The sequence below is a fragment of the Polypterus senegalus genome, chromosome 3 (assembly GCF_016835505.1).
Source record: "Polypterus senegalus isolate Bchr_013 chromosome 3, ASM1683550v1, whole genome shotgun sequence".
Taxonomy (NCBI): Eukaryota; Metazoa; Chordata; class Cladistia; order Polypteriformes; family Polypteridae; genus Polypterus; species Polypterus senegalus.
In genome coordinates this window covers 116,858,575-116,874,778 of record NC_053156.1, presented here as the reverse complement: position 1 = coordinate 116,874,778, position 16,204 = coordinate 116,858,575, and the positions used below count along the sequence as shown (strand labels likewise).

General features: G+C 34.1%; 1 protein-coding gene across 1 annotated transcript in view; it reads right to left on the bottom strand.

The window, feature by feature from the left end:
• The window catches only part of LOC120525501 (prolyl endopeptidase), a 298,115-nt gene that overhangs the window by 44,998 nt on the left and 236,913 nt on the right, over positions 1-16,204 (bottom strand). Inside the window, exon 11 of the mRNA XM_039747852.1 lies at positions 2,695-2,831. Within this exon, the coding sequence (XP_039603786.1) occupies positions 2,695-2,831 (137 nt within the window). The remainder of the gene's footprint in view (positions 1-2,694; positions 2,832-16,204) is intronic.

The window sequence follows — 16,204 nt, the reverse complement described above, 5'->3', positions numbered from 1 at the left end:
AAGAGTCTTGCATGCAGATCAAGCAGAGATGATTCCATTCAAAGCAACTTTGGGCAATGTCTGTTTATTAGGTTTCATCTGTTTTATTATTATTTATTAATTTTTAAGATTCAGGATAAATATTAGTAGTCTTATTGGATTTTAATCACTTTAGGGTGGAATTGAGAGACGTTTAACTGCAGCACGGTGTAGAGTCAAACGCACTAGTATGGAATTTTCAAATCATTTTTACTATCGCCACTTTTATTCCGGCTTACTCCTGAAGCACATCCAGCCTAAGGCACATTATAAAAAAACACAACAGATCACTGCATTTTCTAGCAGCAGAATGCAACAAACATACTCACACTGAACCATGTGCAACATGCAAAATGTCATCATCACCACCATCATCATCATTATCGGTTAAACTTCCATTTTTTCGGTTTACCTAAGGGTTTACTGGAGCATACAGTTTTAAGGCAGAATGCCCTTCCTGATGGCAGAATCATTTAGTTGTCTGTTATAACATTTAAGTGTGAAGGAACCATATTTTACCCCAAGTCAGTGGGGGTATATTATTGATAATGTTCAATATGATAACTGCCTTCAAAAATAAAAACATGCTGTACAGCTTTGCAACTTTTGGAAACATACAGATAAAAAAATTCACACAAAAATCTGTTGACGATTATAGCAAAAACAGGTTTAAGGCAGAAATAACTCAGCTCTGGATACCATCACATGACACTTGCACCCACGAATGCACACTCTGTCATACAGCACAACTTACAGTTTCTGATTAGGTTTTGGAATGAAGAAGAAACCCAAATGGACATGAGTAGAACATGCAAACCCAGCATAATATTGACCATGCTTGAACTAGAAGCAGGGTCATTAGAGCAATGAGGCAGCCGTGTCAACCTTTGTGTTACCACGTAAATATTTTATTTTGATGGTATGGTCTGGTTACTCAGTTACCACTGTATCTTTGGGGTTTACCTGACAGCCCTGATGATTCACATGTTACACATACATAGATAAAAATATGTAAAAGAACTCAAAAAGAGATTACAATAAACAAAAATCAAAGAGTTTGAAAATAAAGAAAATGATGATTGCTTTTTATAATCAATTATGTACTCCAATTCTACTCCCATATCCCAAAAGGTAATTCCTAACTCTAAAATGGCCACGTTGTGAGTCGATGCAGAGGCCTTTGTGTGCTGTGACAGACAGGCACCTGTTCAAGGTAAGATCCTGATGCTGGCCTAATACACTCTGCGCTCCAAGCATTAAATTAAGTGGTTTGAAAATGGATTTTCAATAATTAAAACTATACAGAAAACTCTCTCTATTCTTTTTTTTCATAAAGATGATTTCAATTGTTGACTACTAGTAAGGGAAAAAAGTGGAACACTTTTACCTTCATTATCTGTGAAATTTTATCCCCTTGAGTATTCATAAAGAAGCACTTAATCTAAACTTTAAATTATCACAGTAAGTGTTTTGCCTTGACAAACACCTAAGGACAACACCGACCTATACTTTTCAGGATTTTATAAAGGTAGCCGAAATCACACACACACACACACACACACACACACACACACACACACACACACACACACACACATACATACATATATACATAAAACAAACTTATGTATGCCAGGACTGACAATACAGCCCAGTGTATTTTATTTATAAATGCTTTAGGCCTAGCTTAAAAGCATTTTAAAAAGAGAGACAAAAAATTTGGATTCCTCTTACAGATGGGCATCTCAAAATGACTATGATCTTTTTAAATGTGACAGTTCTTTTCAAATTTAAAAAATTAAATGTGAACACGAACACTAAGGGAGAAAAAATACATAATGAATAAACAGAAGTAGTCTGAATCCTCAGGGTGTCACGAAAAGCTATTAAACTTAACATGTCTAGATGAATGGCAGAAGAGCACTATTTTGCTGGGAAACTTGCAGTGAAAGCTACATGTTTATGAGCTATAAACAGACCATGAAAGCTCTTATGCAAATAATTTTCAGGTCTTTCGAAGACAGGAATAATGATAGTAATTTTAAATATCCAGGACAGAAATAAAAAAAAAGAACTAAAAAGGAAAAACCACCTATCAAATCATTTTCTGAACCCATTTGTTCTGTTATAGGGTCACTGGAGCATATTTCATCATACTGGGCACAGGAAAGAGAATAACCCAGGACAGGATGAAGGTCAGTCTCAGGTAATACTAATACACTGAATCAGAATCAAGACACTAATTACCCTAACATGCATCCCATTGGGATGGTGGAAGAAACTGCAGTGCCCACGGAAAACCCAGAAGGAGATTGCATTAACTCCTGAATGAATCACAAACTGAACCCTGATCCCTAGAGCAAGAGGCAAGCAGCACAGCTAACCACTGTGCCGTACTCCACTAACCCAATAGGCATAAAAACGTCATATATTCTACCAAAAATAATTATCAATGTGGCAAAACTGAGAGACTGGAAAAAGACAAAAAAAGACTTTATGCACCAGTACACTTTACAATATTAATAATTAAACAGTAAAATTTCAGTTATTACGTGGAGAAGCTGTGCCTGCCATGTCAAGTGTACACACAAAATATGTTTACATAAAATGGATTTATGGATATATTATATTGAAATGACTTCTGAAAAATATTGCAAAACAAAGCATTTTTCTTACCTATAACTAGGAGTTATGGATATGTTAAATCCTCCGTATCCATAAAGAAAGGCAGGATGGGAACCATCCAGTTGAATTCCTTTTTTATGCACAATAAACATGGGAATTTGTGTTCCATCTTTGCTGGTGAAAAAAACCTAAAAGACAAATTTTTCATTTAAAAAAAAAATAATTGGCAATTAAACACTTAGCAAGGACAAATAAAACAAAATAAGATGCACTTCCAAGAAGCAATAAAACCACAAGGTGAGCCCTCTGTCCATTTCTTATGTATGGTATTGTTAAAACTGGCCTTGGCTATCTTATAAAACTGCAATTTGAATGTTACACATGATTTATTGCAATTTCAGCCACAAAAGAAATAATAAATTGTAAATTTTACAAACCAGGCACTCTTGTGTATTGAAGTACTCAAAATAGCTTTGTTTGTACTGGAAAACTTTGCTGCAAATTAATTGTGGTTCTCTCACACATAATTTGCTATCATTTTTTTTTTTAAATACCCAAGTTTAGAAGTTACTTTCCCTTTTACTTACTCCACATCATACTTAGATCTATTTGTACTGTAGGACAGACTGGGATAATTCATTTTACCAGGATGGAACCCAAGTCCATTTGGATGCTAAGCAGAATGTCCCACCAAATTATATAGATTATCTGCATGATGATTTAACACATTCAGTAATCACAGTGGCACTGTTACCAAGAACAAGGAACATAATTTGGTAATGCCTGTAATCAGGAACAATAAAAAAATGGCAATATGAAAACAAATTAAATAGCGGATACATTTTTTATTTTCCAAAATCCTCAATTGTAACACCCATTTTTCTCAAATATATCAGATATCCAAATTATCTTTTTACCTTTTCATGTTGATTTATGGATATGTTTGATTTATGGAAAAAAACTGAATTCCATAAACCAGAATCAACCCGAATACTCCAATGTGATAACCTCTCACAATCTGTCACTTTCAGCCTCCATAGTAGAAAGTTTTTTCTTTTTTTTTTTTAAACTTGTCACCTGAATTCCTATCTTTACTTGTTACCGCGTGGCATCGAGTGTGTTTGCTGTTAGTGGGTAAAAACTTTCTAAAAAGTACATTACAGCAAGTTATATCACTCATGGACTGCAAATCAAACTAAAATTGGATAAATTGCTCAAAGTATCAGTAATCACAATTGAAAATAGCTTCAAAGAAAATAAAATGAAAAGCCAAAAAGTCAATACAAGGAAAACTTTACTCATTTCATGGAATGACATACAAGGAAAGAATATTCTCTTGGCAACTCCTTATCAGGAAGAGGCACAGTAATTTAATTCACTTTTAGGGAGCCTCGACACCTCGATTTTGCAAAGACTACTTATCTTCCTACTGTTTGCCTTTGTTTTATGTTTATTAAGTACTATTACTGTTTTAACTGAAATAAAATCCTTGTTTGTCCTTGAAAGGTTATGTCTGGTATCCCACGTATTCCTTATAGACCTTTCATATAAAGCACTAAGTGAGTGAGTGAACATTTACAGAAAGGCCTAGAATTTAGCACGAATAATGCCCTTAGTTAGGATGATACATATATTAAATTAGACCTTATCCTCTAAACTGATGACTCTCTTTCAAGTGGACTTCCACACAATTCTGCATATTTTTTGGAAATCTGTAAAATAAGTGTGACGACTAAAGGCCACCATCTCAGCAAGCAGCCTGACATTTTTGTTACAGTAAAGAGTGTCTGCAAAAAATGTGAAAAGTACCTGATGTCATTGTCAAGTCTGCCTCTGTCCACCCACATGAAATAACTCAGTGCCAATGGCACCAAATTATTTGACATTTGGTATATATAATCTTCAAGGCAATTTGTTGGATAACTTCAATTTTTGTTAAGTATATCTCAAATAGAAAATGCTTTTCAAATTTTTGAAATCTGGAAAGCTCCTATTTAAAAAGCGGATTGGCAAAATTGTAAGATTATCCATTTTAAAACAGAGAAAGATTCTGTGTAACTTTACTTATTTCATCTTGTATCACTTCCCCTTGTATTTGACAAACAGGCCACCAACTCAAATTGTTGAAATGGCAGCAGTGTCCTGTGCAGGGCAGCGAAAAACACAGTAACATCAGCTGCTTGCATGGACAAGTGCAATGTTTTATAAGGCAAGTTAAATAATGTTTATAATCATAGAAGTTAAAATAAAGAAAACAAAAAGCTACTTGACTTGTCTAGAAATGAGTGGAATAAGAAAGGGACTCCTTAAGCATGGCTCTGTAAACTGTAAATAAGCATGTACTGTACTTGGCATTTACATTACACTAAAAACAACCTCCCAGCTGCATTATCCACTGATTATTAATGACACAGTATTCCACTGGCACTATAAGTTATTGGCAAAGCATCATAATAATCTGCTGCAACCCATGGTCCATTGCTGCCAACATTTAATTATAAAACCTGTTGTATGCACATTTTTGTGCAATTTACCCTTTAAAAAGCAGAATCATCTTGTAAATGTGCATTGGGAACATACTTTGAACCCTGCCCAGTTGCTATTTTGAAATAACCACATACGGGTTATGCCAGTCAAACTCGTACATATGAAATCACAATGCTGCACAGCTGCATCCACACATCGCCACCAGCATTCTACGAGTCTTGTGGTGTGGTCCTCACAGCATTCTAGTGTCTGGCCTCTGCACTGTGGCATCGGGGAGAGGTGCATGGCATAATTTGCTGGTAGCAACTATCACCTGGCATATGTAATGACATGACTGCTGTTACAATGAATAGTACAGGCCACATGAAAAACTGAGGATTCAGCCTGTTACCTTATCAACAAGTCAACCATCATGTACACACCATTAGCAAGTGGTCTGCCAGTGCTACTTTGCCTCAAAATAAATGAAAATTAAAAAGCCATGACATGTGTCAACATCATTTTAGTAGCACAGATGACTTGTAGGTTAATGAAATGTAACTGCATATGATAAACAAAAGCAGCTTCATTCTTGCAAGGTGCCCTTTTTGCAGTATGGTGCTGTCAACTGACCCAATTTTATTAGGAAAAACAGACGCTGCTGTAAATTGCCTTTTTATGTCAACCTGTATAACCACACCACACAGAAACTGAATGTAGTGCCTTGTCAGTTGTTTACAGCTTCCAGCACTGCGAACATTATGGAGTTCAAGCTTGGCTGAGATATTCCTAATCTGTTTGCCAGGTCCACCTGGTAAGTACCTGCTTCCAGAATGCCAACCATTTTTAAAACCTACAAAGGAAAAGGTATAGCCTGATATTGGATTGTTGGTCTTTCTAATGCTGGGCCCAATTCAGCATATAATTCCATAAGAATGGTCCTTGGATGCCTAAATTGGCTCATAAGACAGTTATCATCAAGGGCAAAAAAATCTTGTCAGTCCCTAAAATTTAATTGCCTATGTACCTGTATATGACGGTAGTGCCACACAAGCCAAGGCTACGAATAGGCTATAGGGTATGATATTAATAGCTTTCTGTATGCAGGGCACAAATGGCACCTGTGTTTAAATTTAACGCAGTTATTGACAAGAAGAGGCTGGTTTCTAATTCTGAGAATTAACAACAGGTAGCCTCCATAAAGTGAGGAAAATCCAAAAAAAGATCTTCAGTGCAAATATGCAATATTGGCCCTCTTAAAATAGAGTCTACACATCATAAGTATCACTTTTGTGGTTTAATATCCTTGTTATATCAATGCACATTATAACAACACCCCAGAGATATGAAATATACGAGTGAGACGTCACTTGGCTAGTTTGGTTGCATTTCACAAATTGATCACAGATATTATTAATAACTACTTTTTTCTGAAATTGTATTGTATAAATCATGACTTTTGCATGGACAAAAAAAGAGGCCTGAAATGTGTGTATGCATGTTGTACGTCTGACACTGGTATCTGGTAAGAAGGTGAATAATCCCTATGCAGTAACTCACCATATGACCTCATAAACTTTCTTTTTACATGAACTAGCTTTGAAAAAACTCAGTGCAACATTATTTATTACTTATTTTTGGTACAGCACTTTAGAAGCCAATAAGCAGAACGTCTTAGGAGTTTTTATAACTCAGAGTAATAGTGCATTGTATGTATGTTTTACATAAAATTACCTTTCTAGGTAAATATCCATCAGTCCTGTTTTTGAAAATGTTTTTATGTTTTATTGTAGTGGGGTGTTCAAAATAATTCTGAAAGACTTCACAGTGTACATTCATTCATACCAAATGGATTTAGTGTTGCCTATCTACAGCATTAGACTACACAAAACCAAACATTTTTCATTCATTTACAGCAAACAAGATGATGGTCTTCAGAAATATAAATTACAAGATAAGGCATGACATTCTCATACACACTTAATCCATTTCAAGGTCATGGGGTACCAGAAACCCGCTGGGAAGCACTGGGTACAAGGAAGAACTGACAATTCTGGAGAGGGTGCCCATCACTCCTGAAGTAACACTACCAAAAGCTTGCACTAGAAGCCATTGAGTTTAAAAATACATCCCAAGTGTGCTTTGAATCTAAATATTGCTGTAGGCTACTTATAAAAGCAGACCTTTACTTGGCCCATTAGCCTAACAATTAGCTTACACTGATCGTGAGGGGAAAATCATAATCTTACCAAAGCAGTCTGGTAAACCATAAACATACACATTTAATTTAGATCCCTGAAATTAACAAATTAACCCAATATAATTACATAATCTGATGCAATGAAAATATAATAATAATCTTAAAATATTGACAAATGACTTCTGTTTGTGTAGAGAACACAATATTAAAATGCACTCATTGCAGAGAGTTTTTCAAACAAGAAAACAAGCATAGTGATCTATTTAGCAAACCAGATGTGAAAGTAAAGTGTCATCAAATAATTCACAGATGGCAGTGAAAAACAAAGGATGATATTTACAAGTTTTACTGTAAGCCCATTTGGGACACTTATTACCTTTGATTCTTAATTAAATTAGCCTTTAGCAATGCATTCAGTGTCAAGTGTTACAGTCATGTTGTTGTGTCGATTGCTTAGGTTTAGGTTGCTGTTTCTGTATCTCCAATGCTACTCCAATTCCAAAAAAAAGTACTAGGTGCTAATTCAAACATTTTACCCATACTTAACTATACTAGAAGTGCTGGATGTAAAAGATAAAAAGTAATACATTAAGCTTTCCTGAAATAAGTCATAATTTGATTCTAAATGTTTTGTATATCTTGCATTACAAATCTAACACTCTGAGTTGCAAGTTGTTATTCAGTTGTAACAACTTAAAATGCTTATTTTTAACCTTGTGACTGTTGATATGCTTAAATACATGCATTATTAGAAAGTTATTGCTTATCAATTTTAAGATGGATTAATATACTTTAACTACCATAAAACTTTGTGTAAAAAGGGAATATTATATATTACTGATCTCAAGTGTTTTATTATTTTTATTAATAAATTACAACTCAATAAGATATACAGCATATCCAATTATACCAAAAATATCTTCCCATGCCAATCTAGAAAGCAGAGAAAAGAATAGATGTAACATCAAGTGTGGTACAGCATGCTCAATTAACTGAGTAAAAAATGCTTGTCAGATTCTAAAGAACACTTGAACTGTTAAGGTGAATTTCATATCTCTCATAATAAGCAAAATAAGATATAAAATATTCAATTGCATTTTAGAAGGTGGATATGATTCATGCAGTTGAGCAAGGCAAGACAATGTGCCAAGAATGTAGTGAAAACTATGACAATAGGATATTCATTAGCCAGTAATATTGCACTGGGTATTTAGCAAAAGTGTGCTGTAAATGGATTAGAAATTATTGTCATTTAAAAACGGCCAGATGAATAAGTAAAGATTTTACTTCAACAAGGTCTAAGTGGGAATACTCCTAAAACATATGAAGCTTGATGTTTACGATTAATTTTGAGCTTAAAATTGAGGAACAGTGCATTTTATTAAGGGTTAACTTGCATTATATCATATGAAAATCTAAGTGAAAGGCCATAATTCCAGTATTATCTCAGATTATCTAGAAGTGCGTTCTTTTGAAATCACTGGTGTAAAATATTACCTAGAGCAATAGTAGAAGTGATGATGGTGGTAGCACTAGCATTAATAAGAGGAACAGTAGGATTGTCACATAGAGAGAGTACAGTAAAATTTTTACTTGCATGTCCAACCAACAAGCAACAACTTTCCACTCTTCGGCAATTGTATTATAATTACAGTTTTTAATTTCCATTGTACACAGCCAAAGCAGATAAAGAAAATTGTATCGATTAAAGTTTCCAACTTCTATGTAGTAAAAGAAATGTTAAGGTTAAATATGAGGTGCAGTTGTTTAAATGATGCCAACACATTATTAACTCTGAAGATCTCAGTACTTATACATTCATAATTCTGCATAATTCTGAAGATCTCCGTACTTAACACATTTTAAATGGTCATTACTGTGTATTTTAGGGATGGTGGGAATAGGATTCCCTTGTGACGATGCAAGTGGAATTTTTCATTCTTTCAAAGCACTCTTGCACTGGTTATCATATTTTAAATAAGTGTTGAAATTCGCACAAAGATCCAAGAACACAGGGAGTGATTAGTACAGGATTTCCTCAACATGGTTAACACCATGACAGAAAAAAATAATTTCTTTCTAATTACTTAAATTACATATATTTGCAACTTAGTAGTAGAACTGAACGTTAGGTAGCACCATGCCACACTGTACTTTAGAATATGAGATGAAGACATGACTAAGCAGGTTGCTACAGTTAAAACTGTATTTAAAGTATTTAAATCACAGTGTAATTATGGTTCTTTATTGTAGGAACTGTTTTCAGACATTTAAAGAAAACTGGTTGAGTTTAAGTTGATGTGCAATATAGCAAATAACATGACCTTGTTTCTGTATCCTGGTAGCTTAAGCAGTTACATTTGCAGAAATGAAAACTCAGTGGGAAGTGACATACACAAGATGCCACGGATGTATAACAACTTTGTGCTGAGAACAGTGCCAATGGCCAAGAACACAGCACTCTGTACTACATGGAAAAGTGATAAGCTGTGGAATCCAATCATAAAAAAACTGTATATATAGTACTGAGTATCAAAACACAGAAGACCTCTATTTCCAAAGCTCTCTTCCAGAAAGCATAGACCGAATGGATAATTTTTTTTCATCTGATGCACTTGATAGTAAGTTAGAAAAATGACATGTATACTCAACTTACTACACTCCCTAACACTTCTGACAAAACAATCATAAATGTTTTTATTACTTTGGGGGACCCTTTCTGATGAACAGTCTTACAATTTCATCTAACACTATAATGGTAACAGAAATTGTGTTGGTAAAGTTGAAACAAATAATCAACCCTAAAACATAAATTGATGACATTTGTGATTTCCTAAATGATGAAGTTTCAGATTTTATGAGTGCTGCAGGATGACATATTTTATTAGCTACGGAAATCACTGTCTACTAAAAAAATGAGAGTACAGTACAAAGTCAGATGTTTCAAGAAATAAGGTCAGCTTGCAATGTATGCAGCCAAGTTCGTGGGTGGCATGTAGGCAGTCACTTCCAGTCGCATGGCAGGAGTTTCATAACCGCTTGAATGACCTGTGGGTAATCCTGAGTACTGACTGAAAGAGAAATATATCCAGTGATGTGGAGGATCCTTTTGGTGACCTAAAGTTAAATAGAAATCTGATTTGTTCTACCTCTGATTTCTTTATGTCTAGTGTGGCTATTACTGAATACACAGTGTCCTGCTATTGAATGAATGTATCAATATAAATGCCTGAAACAGTTACTGTTGACAATGTCTCCAAACCATAAAGAAACATACATATGATTATGGTGGTGTGCAGAATTATACTTGTGTTGAGCTGGATGCTTCATCTCTAAGTATTTCAATTGCATGCTACCATGATTGTAGGCATGTCATCTAGCCTGCTGCTTTCTTTTGTTGTCTGGCAAATGAGATGGGGAAAGAGAGAACAACTACGTCCAGAACCTCGGGTGAAATGCTACATAATTAATGCAGTCTAAATCGGTGAATCTTTCATCTGCTAATATTGCTCAGTCTGTTGTGGAACAGGGCCTAGAATTTACATGCAGCCAATATTAAGCTTGTAATTTCCATCCATTGTAAATATTCACTATTAATCTTCATACAAGTTTTCTGTGAACAGAGCTTTCAACAGGTTACCAATCTCAGCTCAAGTTGATCCATTGATAGAAGGGGAACTTGTCAACTACTACAGTTAAATGCCACATTGAGGCTGACAAGTCTTAAAGAATTTAGAGGAATATTCACATACTGTACTCTTTATTAAAATGGTCAAGTTTGGTCACATTTACAGTGTAAGGTGAAACTGTTATCAATTTATCATCATCATCATCATATATATTTGGTTTTCATTCACCCAAATGTTTACTTTTTAAAACCATGGGATGTGAGGTGTTTGTGAGATCAGCAACATTCACCTTAGGACTTGATACCTGTCTATTGCAGAGCATGCTGAATTACTAATACCTTTTATAGTCACCAAGCAGTATATGGAATTCACTTTGCGAGTATTTGTTTGGATTTTCCCTAATCAAAAATACACAACTATAATTTTTTAAAATCGCTGCACTAAAATTCAAATTAAAAATGTAAAAAGTCTCCAAATATGGAATGCCTCTACCTGCGCTGAACCACTCAGAATGCTTGTCGAAACTCCTAACTCCTAGTGTGCTGCTAAGAATAGAATTCAATTATCGGAGACCAAAGACTTTGAGCGCTTGTGTTTCAAGAGTTAGCTAGATTGTGTAGCACTGTCCCTGAATGTTAAATATGAGAAATAAGGGCTCTTCTTTTTCAAAGCAAACAACATTTTTGAAGATAAGTCAATTTGAAACAGTTAGGTATTCTGAACACAATCAAATTCCCCAGATCAGTATTGCAACCATTTCATCCAATCACAAATCTAGTGATTTGAACCATAACAATTCAGCTAAGCTTTTAAGCTCTCAAAAAAAAATAAAACTGTAGGTCAGGCAATTATGATGTTGTTCAAGTAAAAATGAGAATCTTACATACTATAACTAAGTCTTTAAGTGACTCTTTGCAATTCTGAAAATACTGTATTTTTGCAGGACCAAATGTCCCTGCGACTTTCACTGCACACTTGATTTTCAGTCTTTGACAGCATGAAACCCCCATCTCTGCCAAAATGAAATTCTTTAATAAACTAAAAGATGAGCTTCTCTATAGAACTGAGCCAGCCTCTTGATGTGCATATCTGGGTCTCAGTATCAATCACATCCAATGACAGTTTTGCAAACAAATTCCAGACACAGAGGTGCATGATCTTGCACTGTCTTACTGCTTTTGCCAACCCTGATGGAGAAAATTATGCATCAAATACCAAACAAAGGCTGGACGTAAGTGCACACAAGATAATAATGGTAAAATGTTTACTCTTCCTATTATAATCCAAGTGTCAGCATCAGCTCCATGCTCATTCCCCTGGTGCAGTCTCTACTCTCTGAAGCAGAGTCACTGATGTCTAGATTGTGTCCAGCAAACGTTTTCAGGACCCCTCTGCTCTAAGGGTTATTTCAGTGTCAGACCTCAGCAAGGAATACAGCTGGTAATGGAGTTGGGCATAGATGCCACAGAGAGTCCAGTCTTGCTAAAGAACAGCAAGGTGGACAAGCCAACACATAAATGCAATGTTTCACGGAAAGCAAAAAAAGTTATGATAGCAAAAAGAAGAGTTTCTATGTGAAACTTTAAAAAGAGTAACTATAGTACACATCTGCGGTGGGCTGGCGCCCTGCCCAGGGCTTGTTTCCTGCCTTGCACCCTGTGTTGGCTGGGATTGGCTCCAGCAGACCCCCGTGACCCTGTAGTTAGGATATAGCGGATAGTACACCTGGTGGGCACAAAGTACAACTGAACTGAATAGGAATCACCTGGCTTCCAAATGCTCCAGGGAAATTTTCATGGACCATGCAGACCTCAAGACAAAGTATCACCTCTTTGATTATAGTTTCACTGAAATTTCTCTCCTGGTTTTCTTTTTAATTATTTGGGGAATTCTTTCATGTTCTGTTATTGATAAATATTTTTGTTTTCTTTCCTTTGGTATTATATCATTCTTTAATTTGCATCGTCCTGTTTATTAATTATTTTGTACTATTTTTAAATTCTCTGTGTTGTCTTTTTTCTGTTGAACATAAGAAGATGGATGTTTAAGTTGTAGGATCACCCTCATTCCTTAAATGCTTTAGTATTATTGTGGGGATATTAGATACTCCTTTTGTTGTTTGCCTTATTTTGTATTCCCTTCTATTTGTAAGTGCTTGCTTTTTGATTCAGCTGGATTTGAATTTTTTCGGTTGTCTTTGACTATTTATTTTTAAATCAAGAACTTGATATTGATCACTTTGATATTGCCCCTTAGGGAAGTTTTTGTTAGCTTTTGACCATATTTTATTGTTACTCTTGCTTATTTTTTATAAAACTTATTTAAATAAACTTTAGTATTATATAAATTTCTAGGGATGTTTTGAATTATGATACTCGATACCCATTTAATAACATGGAAAAAACTCCATTCAATGGCTTTTTATTAAAAGTGCCTTCATTATTCAAGTGAATGATACTGAGCATTTTTCTGTAACAGAATACAAAATACCTAAATGATAGTAATAGCAGCTTTAAAAATGTGGCAAATCCATCAGTTATCAATTAAGTAAACTAGTACTGATATTCATAAATATTACAATATAATGCAGGGCTTGAATTTGGATGGATGGATGGATGGATGGATGGATGGATAGATAGATAGATAGGATACTTTATTAATCCCAAGGGGAAATTCACATAATCCAGCAGCAGTATACTGATACAAAAAAAAAAAATATTCAATTAAAGAGTAATAAAAATGCATGTAAAAGCAGACAATAACTTTGAATAATGTTAGCATTTACTCCCCCGGGTGGAAATGAAGAGTCGCATAGTGTGGGGGAGGAACGATCTCCTCAGTCTGTCAGTGGAGCAGGACAGTGACATGAATGTGCGATAGACATGGGGATTCCTACAGTGTAACAATGATGGTTGCATTTTAGCATAGCATTTATAAGGAATGATGTCATTATGGACCACTTGATCTTAACATGTGCACACTCTAAATTTATTCTCCGACATTTTCCTTTCAGTATATGAAAAATAAATACTGATTAAAATACTAAAAATAAAAAACCAAACATTATTACATATGAAATGTTTCCAAATAATTTACGATAAAAAGTAACCTGAAAAATCAAAAAAATACTGGGCAGTTACTGCAATGAATCTAGCACAGGACTCCTCAGAAACTCTAACAACTAAGCTTTAAATAAATGTTCAGTTTTATATTCTAAGTATATTTATATAAATTTACATAAATTAAATGTGACTATTTAATATTTTGAGGCGGCATAGTGGTTAGTAAAAAAAAAAGCCTACATTTCTTAAACTTGGTATGAACATTACAAATATTTTTTGTTATACTCACAAAATGTAAGGTTAAAATAAAGCTTTTATCACTTTAAATCTATAATGTCTAGGGTATGCTCAGGATAAATTTCTTCTATGAGATAAGAAAAGGATAAAATATAGCTAATCCACAATTTAAATTAAAAAATCATATTGAAGAAAGTACAATGAACTTAAAAATATTTAGTACAATGAAGAGTGGCTTATACTTAATATATAATTTAGTAGATAGCTAATACATTTAGTTGCATTATTTTGTATCTTTAATATCAAAGATTTCTATTTACCCTGAGTTTGAGTAAGTTTAGTGTCACAGAGGCCTTTTCTATATACTGTGTGTGTGTATATATATATATATATATATATATATATATATATATGTATGTATAAAATAAATAAATAAAGTGGTTACCATATTAAAGTGACCCATTTATTGATCTAAAGTCTACAGCTATGGAAAACAACAGCAAACGTATATTAATTTATTTGTAAAAGACAACACATAAAATAAAGATGGCAGAATCTGTCAGAAAATAGACTTAAAGGAAAACGCTGCAGGTACTGTATGTTTCTCTAGCTTGACTGTGCCACATTTGACAAATTACGAGAAGGTCAATCCACCTTGAGGCAAAATACATATGAAAAATGTATTTATCAACCACAAAGCGGTTATTTAGCCCCAAGTGGTATGTTTTTATTTAAATTCACATAAATAATCAGAATGAAAATTATTATAGTTAATCAAGAGTTTTTACATTGATTCTTCTTCACACTACACTTAATATTAATTAAGATGGACTGTTTAAATAATGCCAGGAAAAAACAAATCCTCACGACATGTGCTTTTCACTTTTTGATGCTCCAAAAATACATTTTGAACATGAAAAACCTTTATAGATCAAACATGGAGAAAATCTTATTGGCTTGTTTCATTTGTTTCTCTTTCCTTTTGATGAGTTCAGATATAGTACCCAGCCTGATTTTAAAGTGGGCACTTTAGGCTAAAAGGCAATCTCATTTAATCATCTAGGAGCAAATCTGCCCACTTCAGTTGAGCACAAAGCTCATTTTTGTTTCAGTTCTTTTTTAAAATCCTTTCCTGTCACTTTGCTTTCAAGTCTACATTTCAGATTTTAAGAAGCTAATTCTACTGGAAACAATTAAAAGGCTGCTGTTGTATTATTTTGTGTTTACTAGCAAAATAAACAACTGCATGGCAATCATCTTTATAAAAAAAAAAAAAGCCCAGACTGCAGTACATGAAAAGTCCAAATAAAAATGTACATTATCATCTAAAAATTCAAAAGCTAACTTACTTAAGTGAAAACAATACAGAAGGAAACTGGCTACTATAATAAGGCTAGTTCAAACATGGATGGCATAGTTCAAGAGTATTTTACAAAACGTTAGCCATCCAGTTCCCAACTTTTTTTTCTGGGCATACACCCTCAGGAATTGACATGTTTCCAAGTATCACCATCATCACTTTTGGTTTAATTAGGTACTTTAATTAGGTAAAACTAAAGCTGATGTTTCTTTACTTCCTCCCCCCAAAAAATACACTGCATGGGGAAGGGGTTAACAAGATATTACAGACAGCTTTTGTTATTGTGCCTTATAATTATTCTTCACTAGACATACTGTTTTTTCATTTTTTTTTAAATGTGTGAACAATAGCTTAATAGGGAATACAAATTAGATCAGATAAACTTTACTGATCCCAAGGGGAAATTTAGAAGGCTATCATTTCTATACTTTCACTTTACAAAACATATACAAGTGATTTACTACCTGATTTATCTTATCGTGTGCACAAACTAAATTTATTTACTTACAGTTTCTATCTATTAAATGAAAAATAAACACTACTTAAAAACCAATAGTAAAAAATCAAATATATGTATGTCATTAATGTGTATTAGTGAATGCCAAAA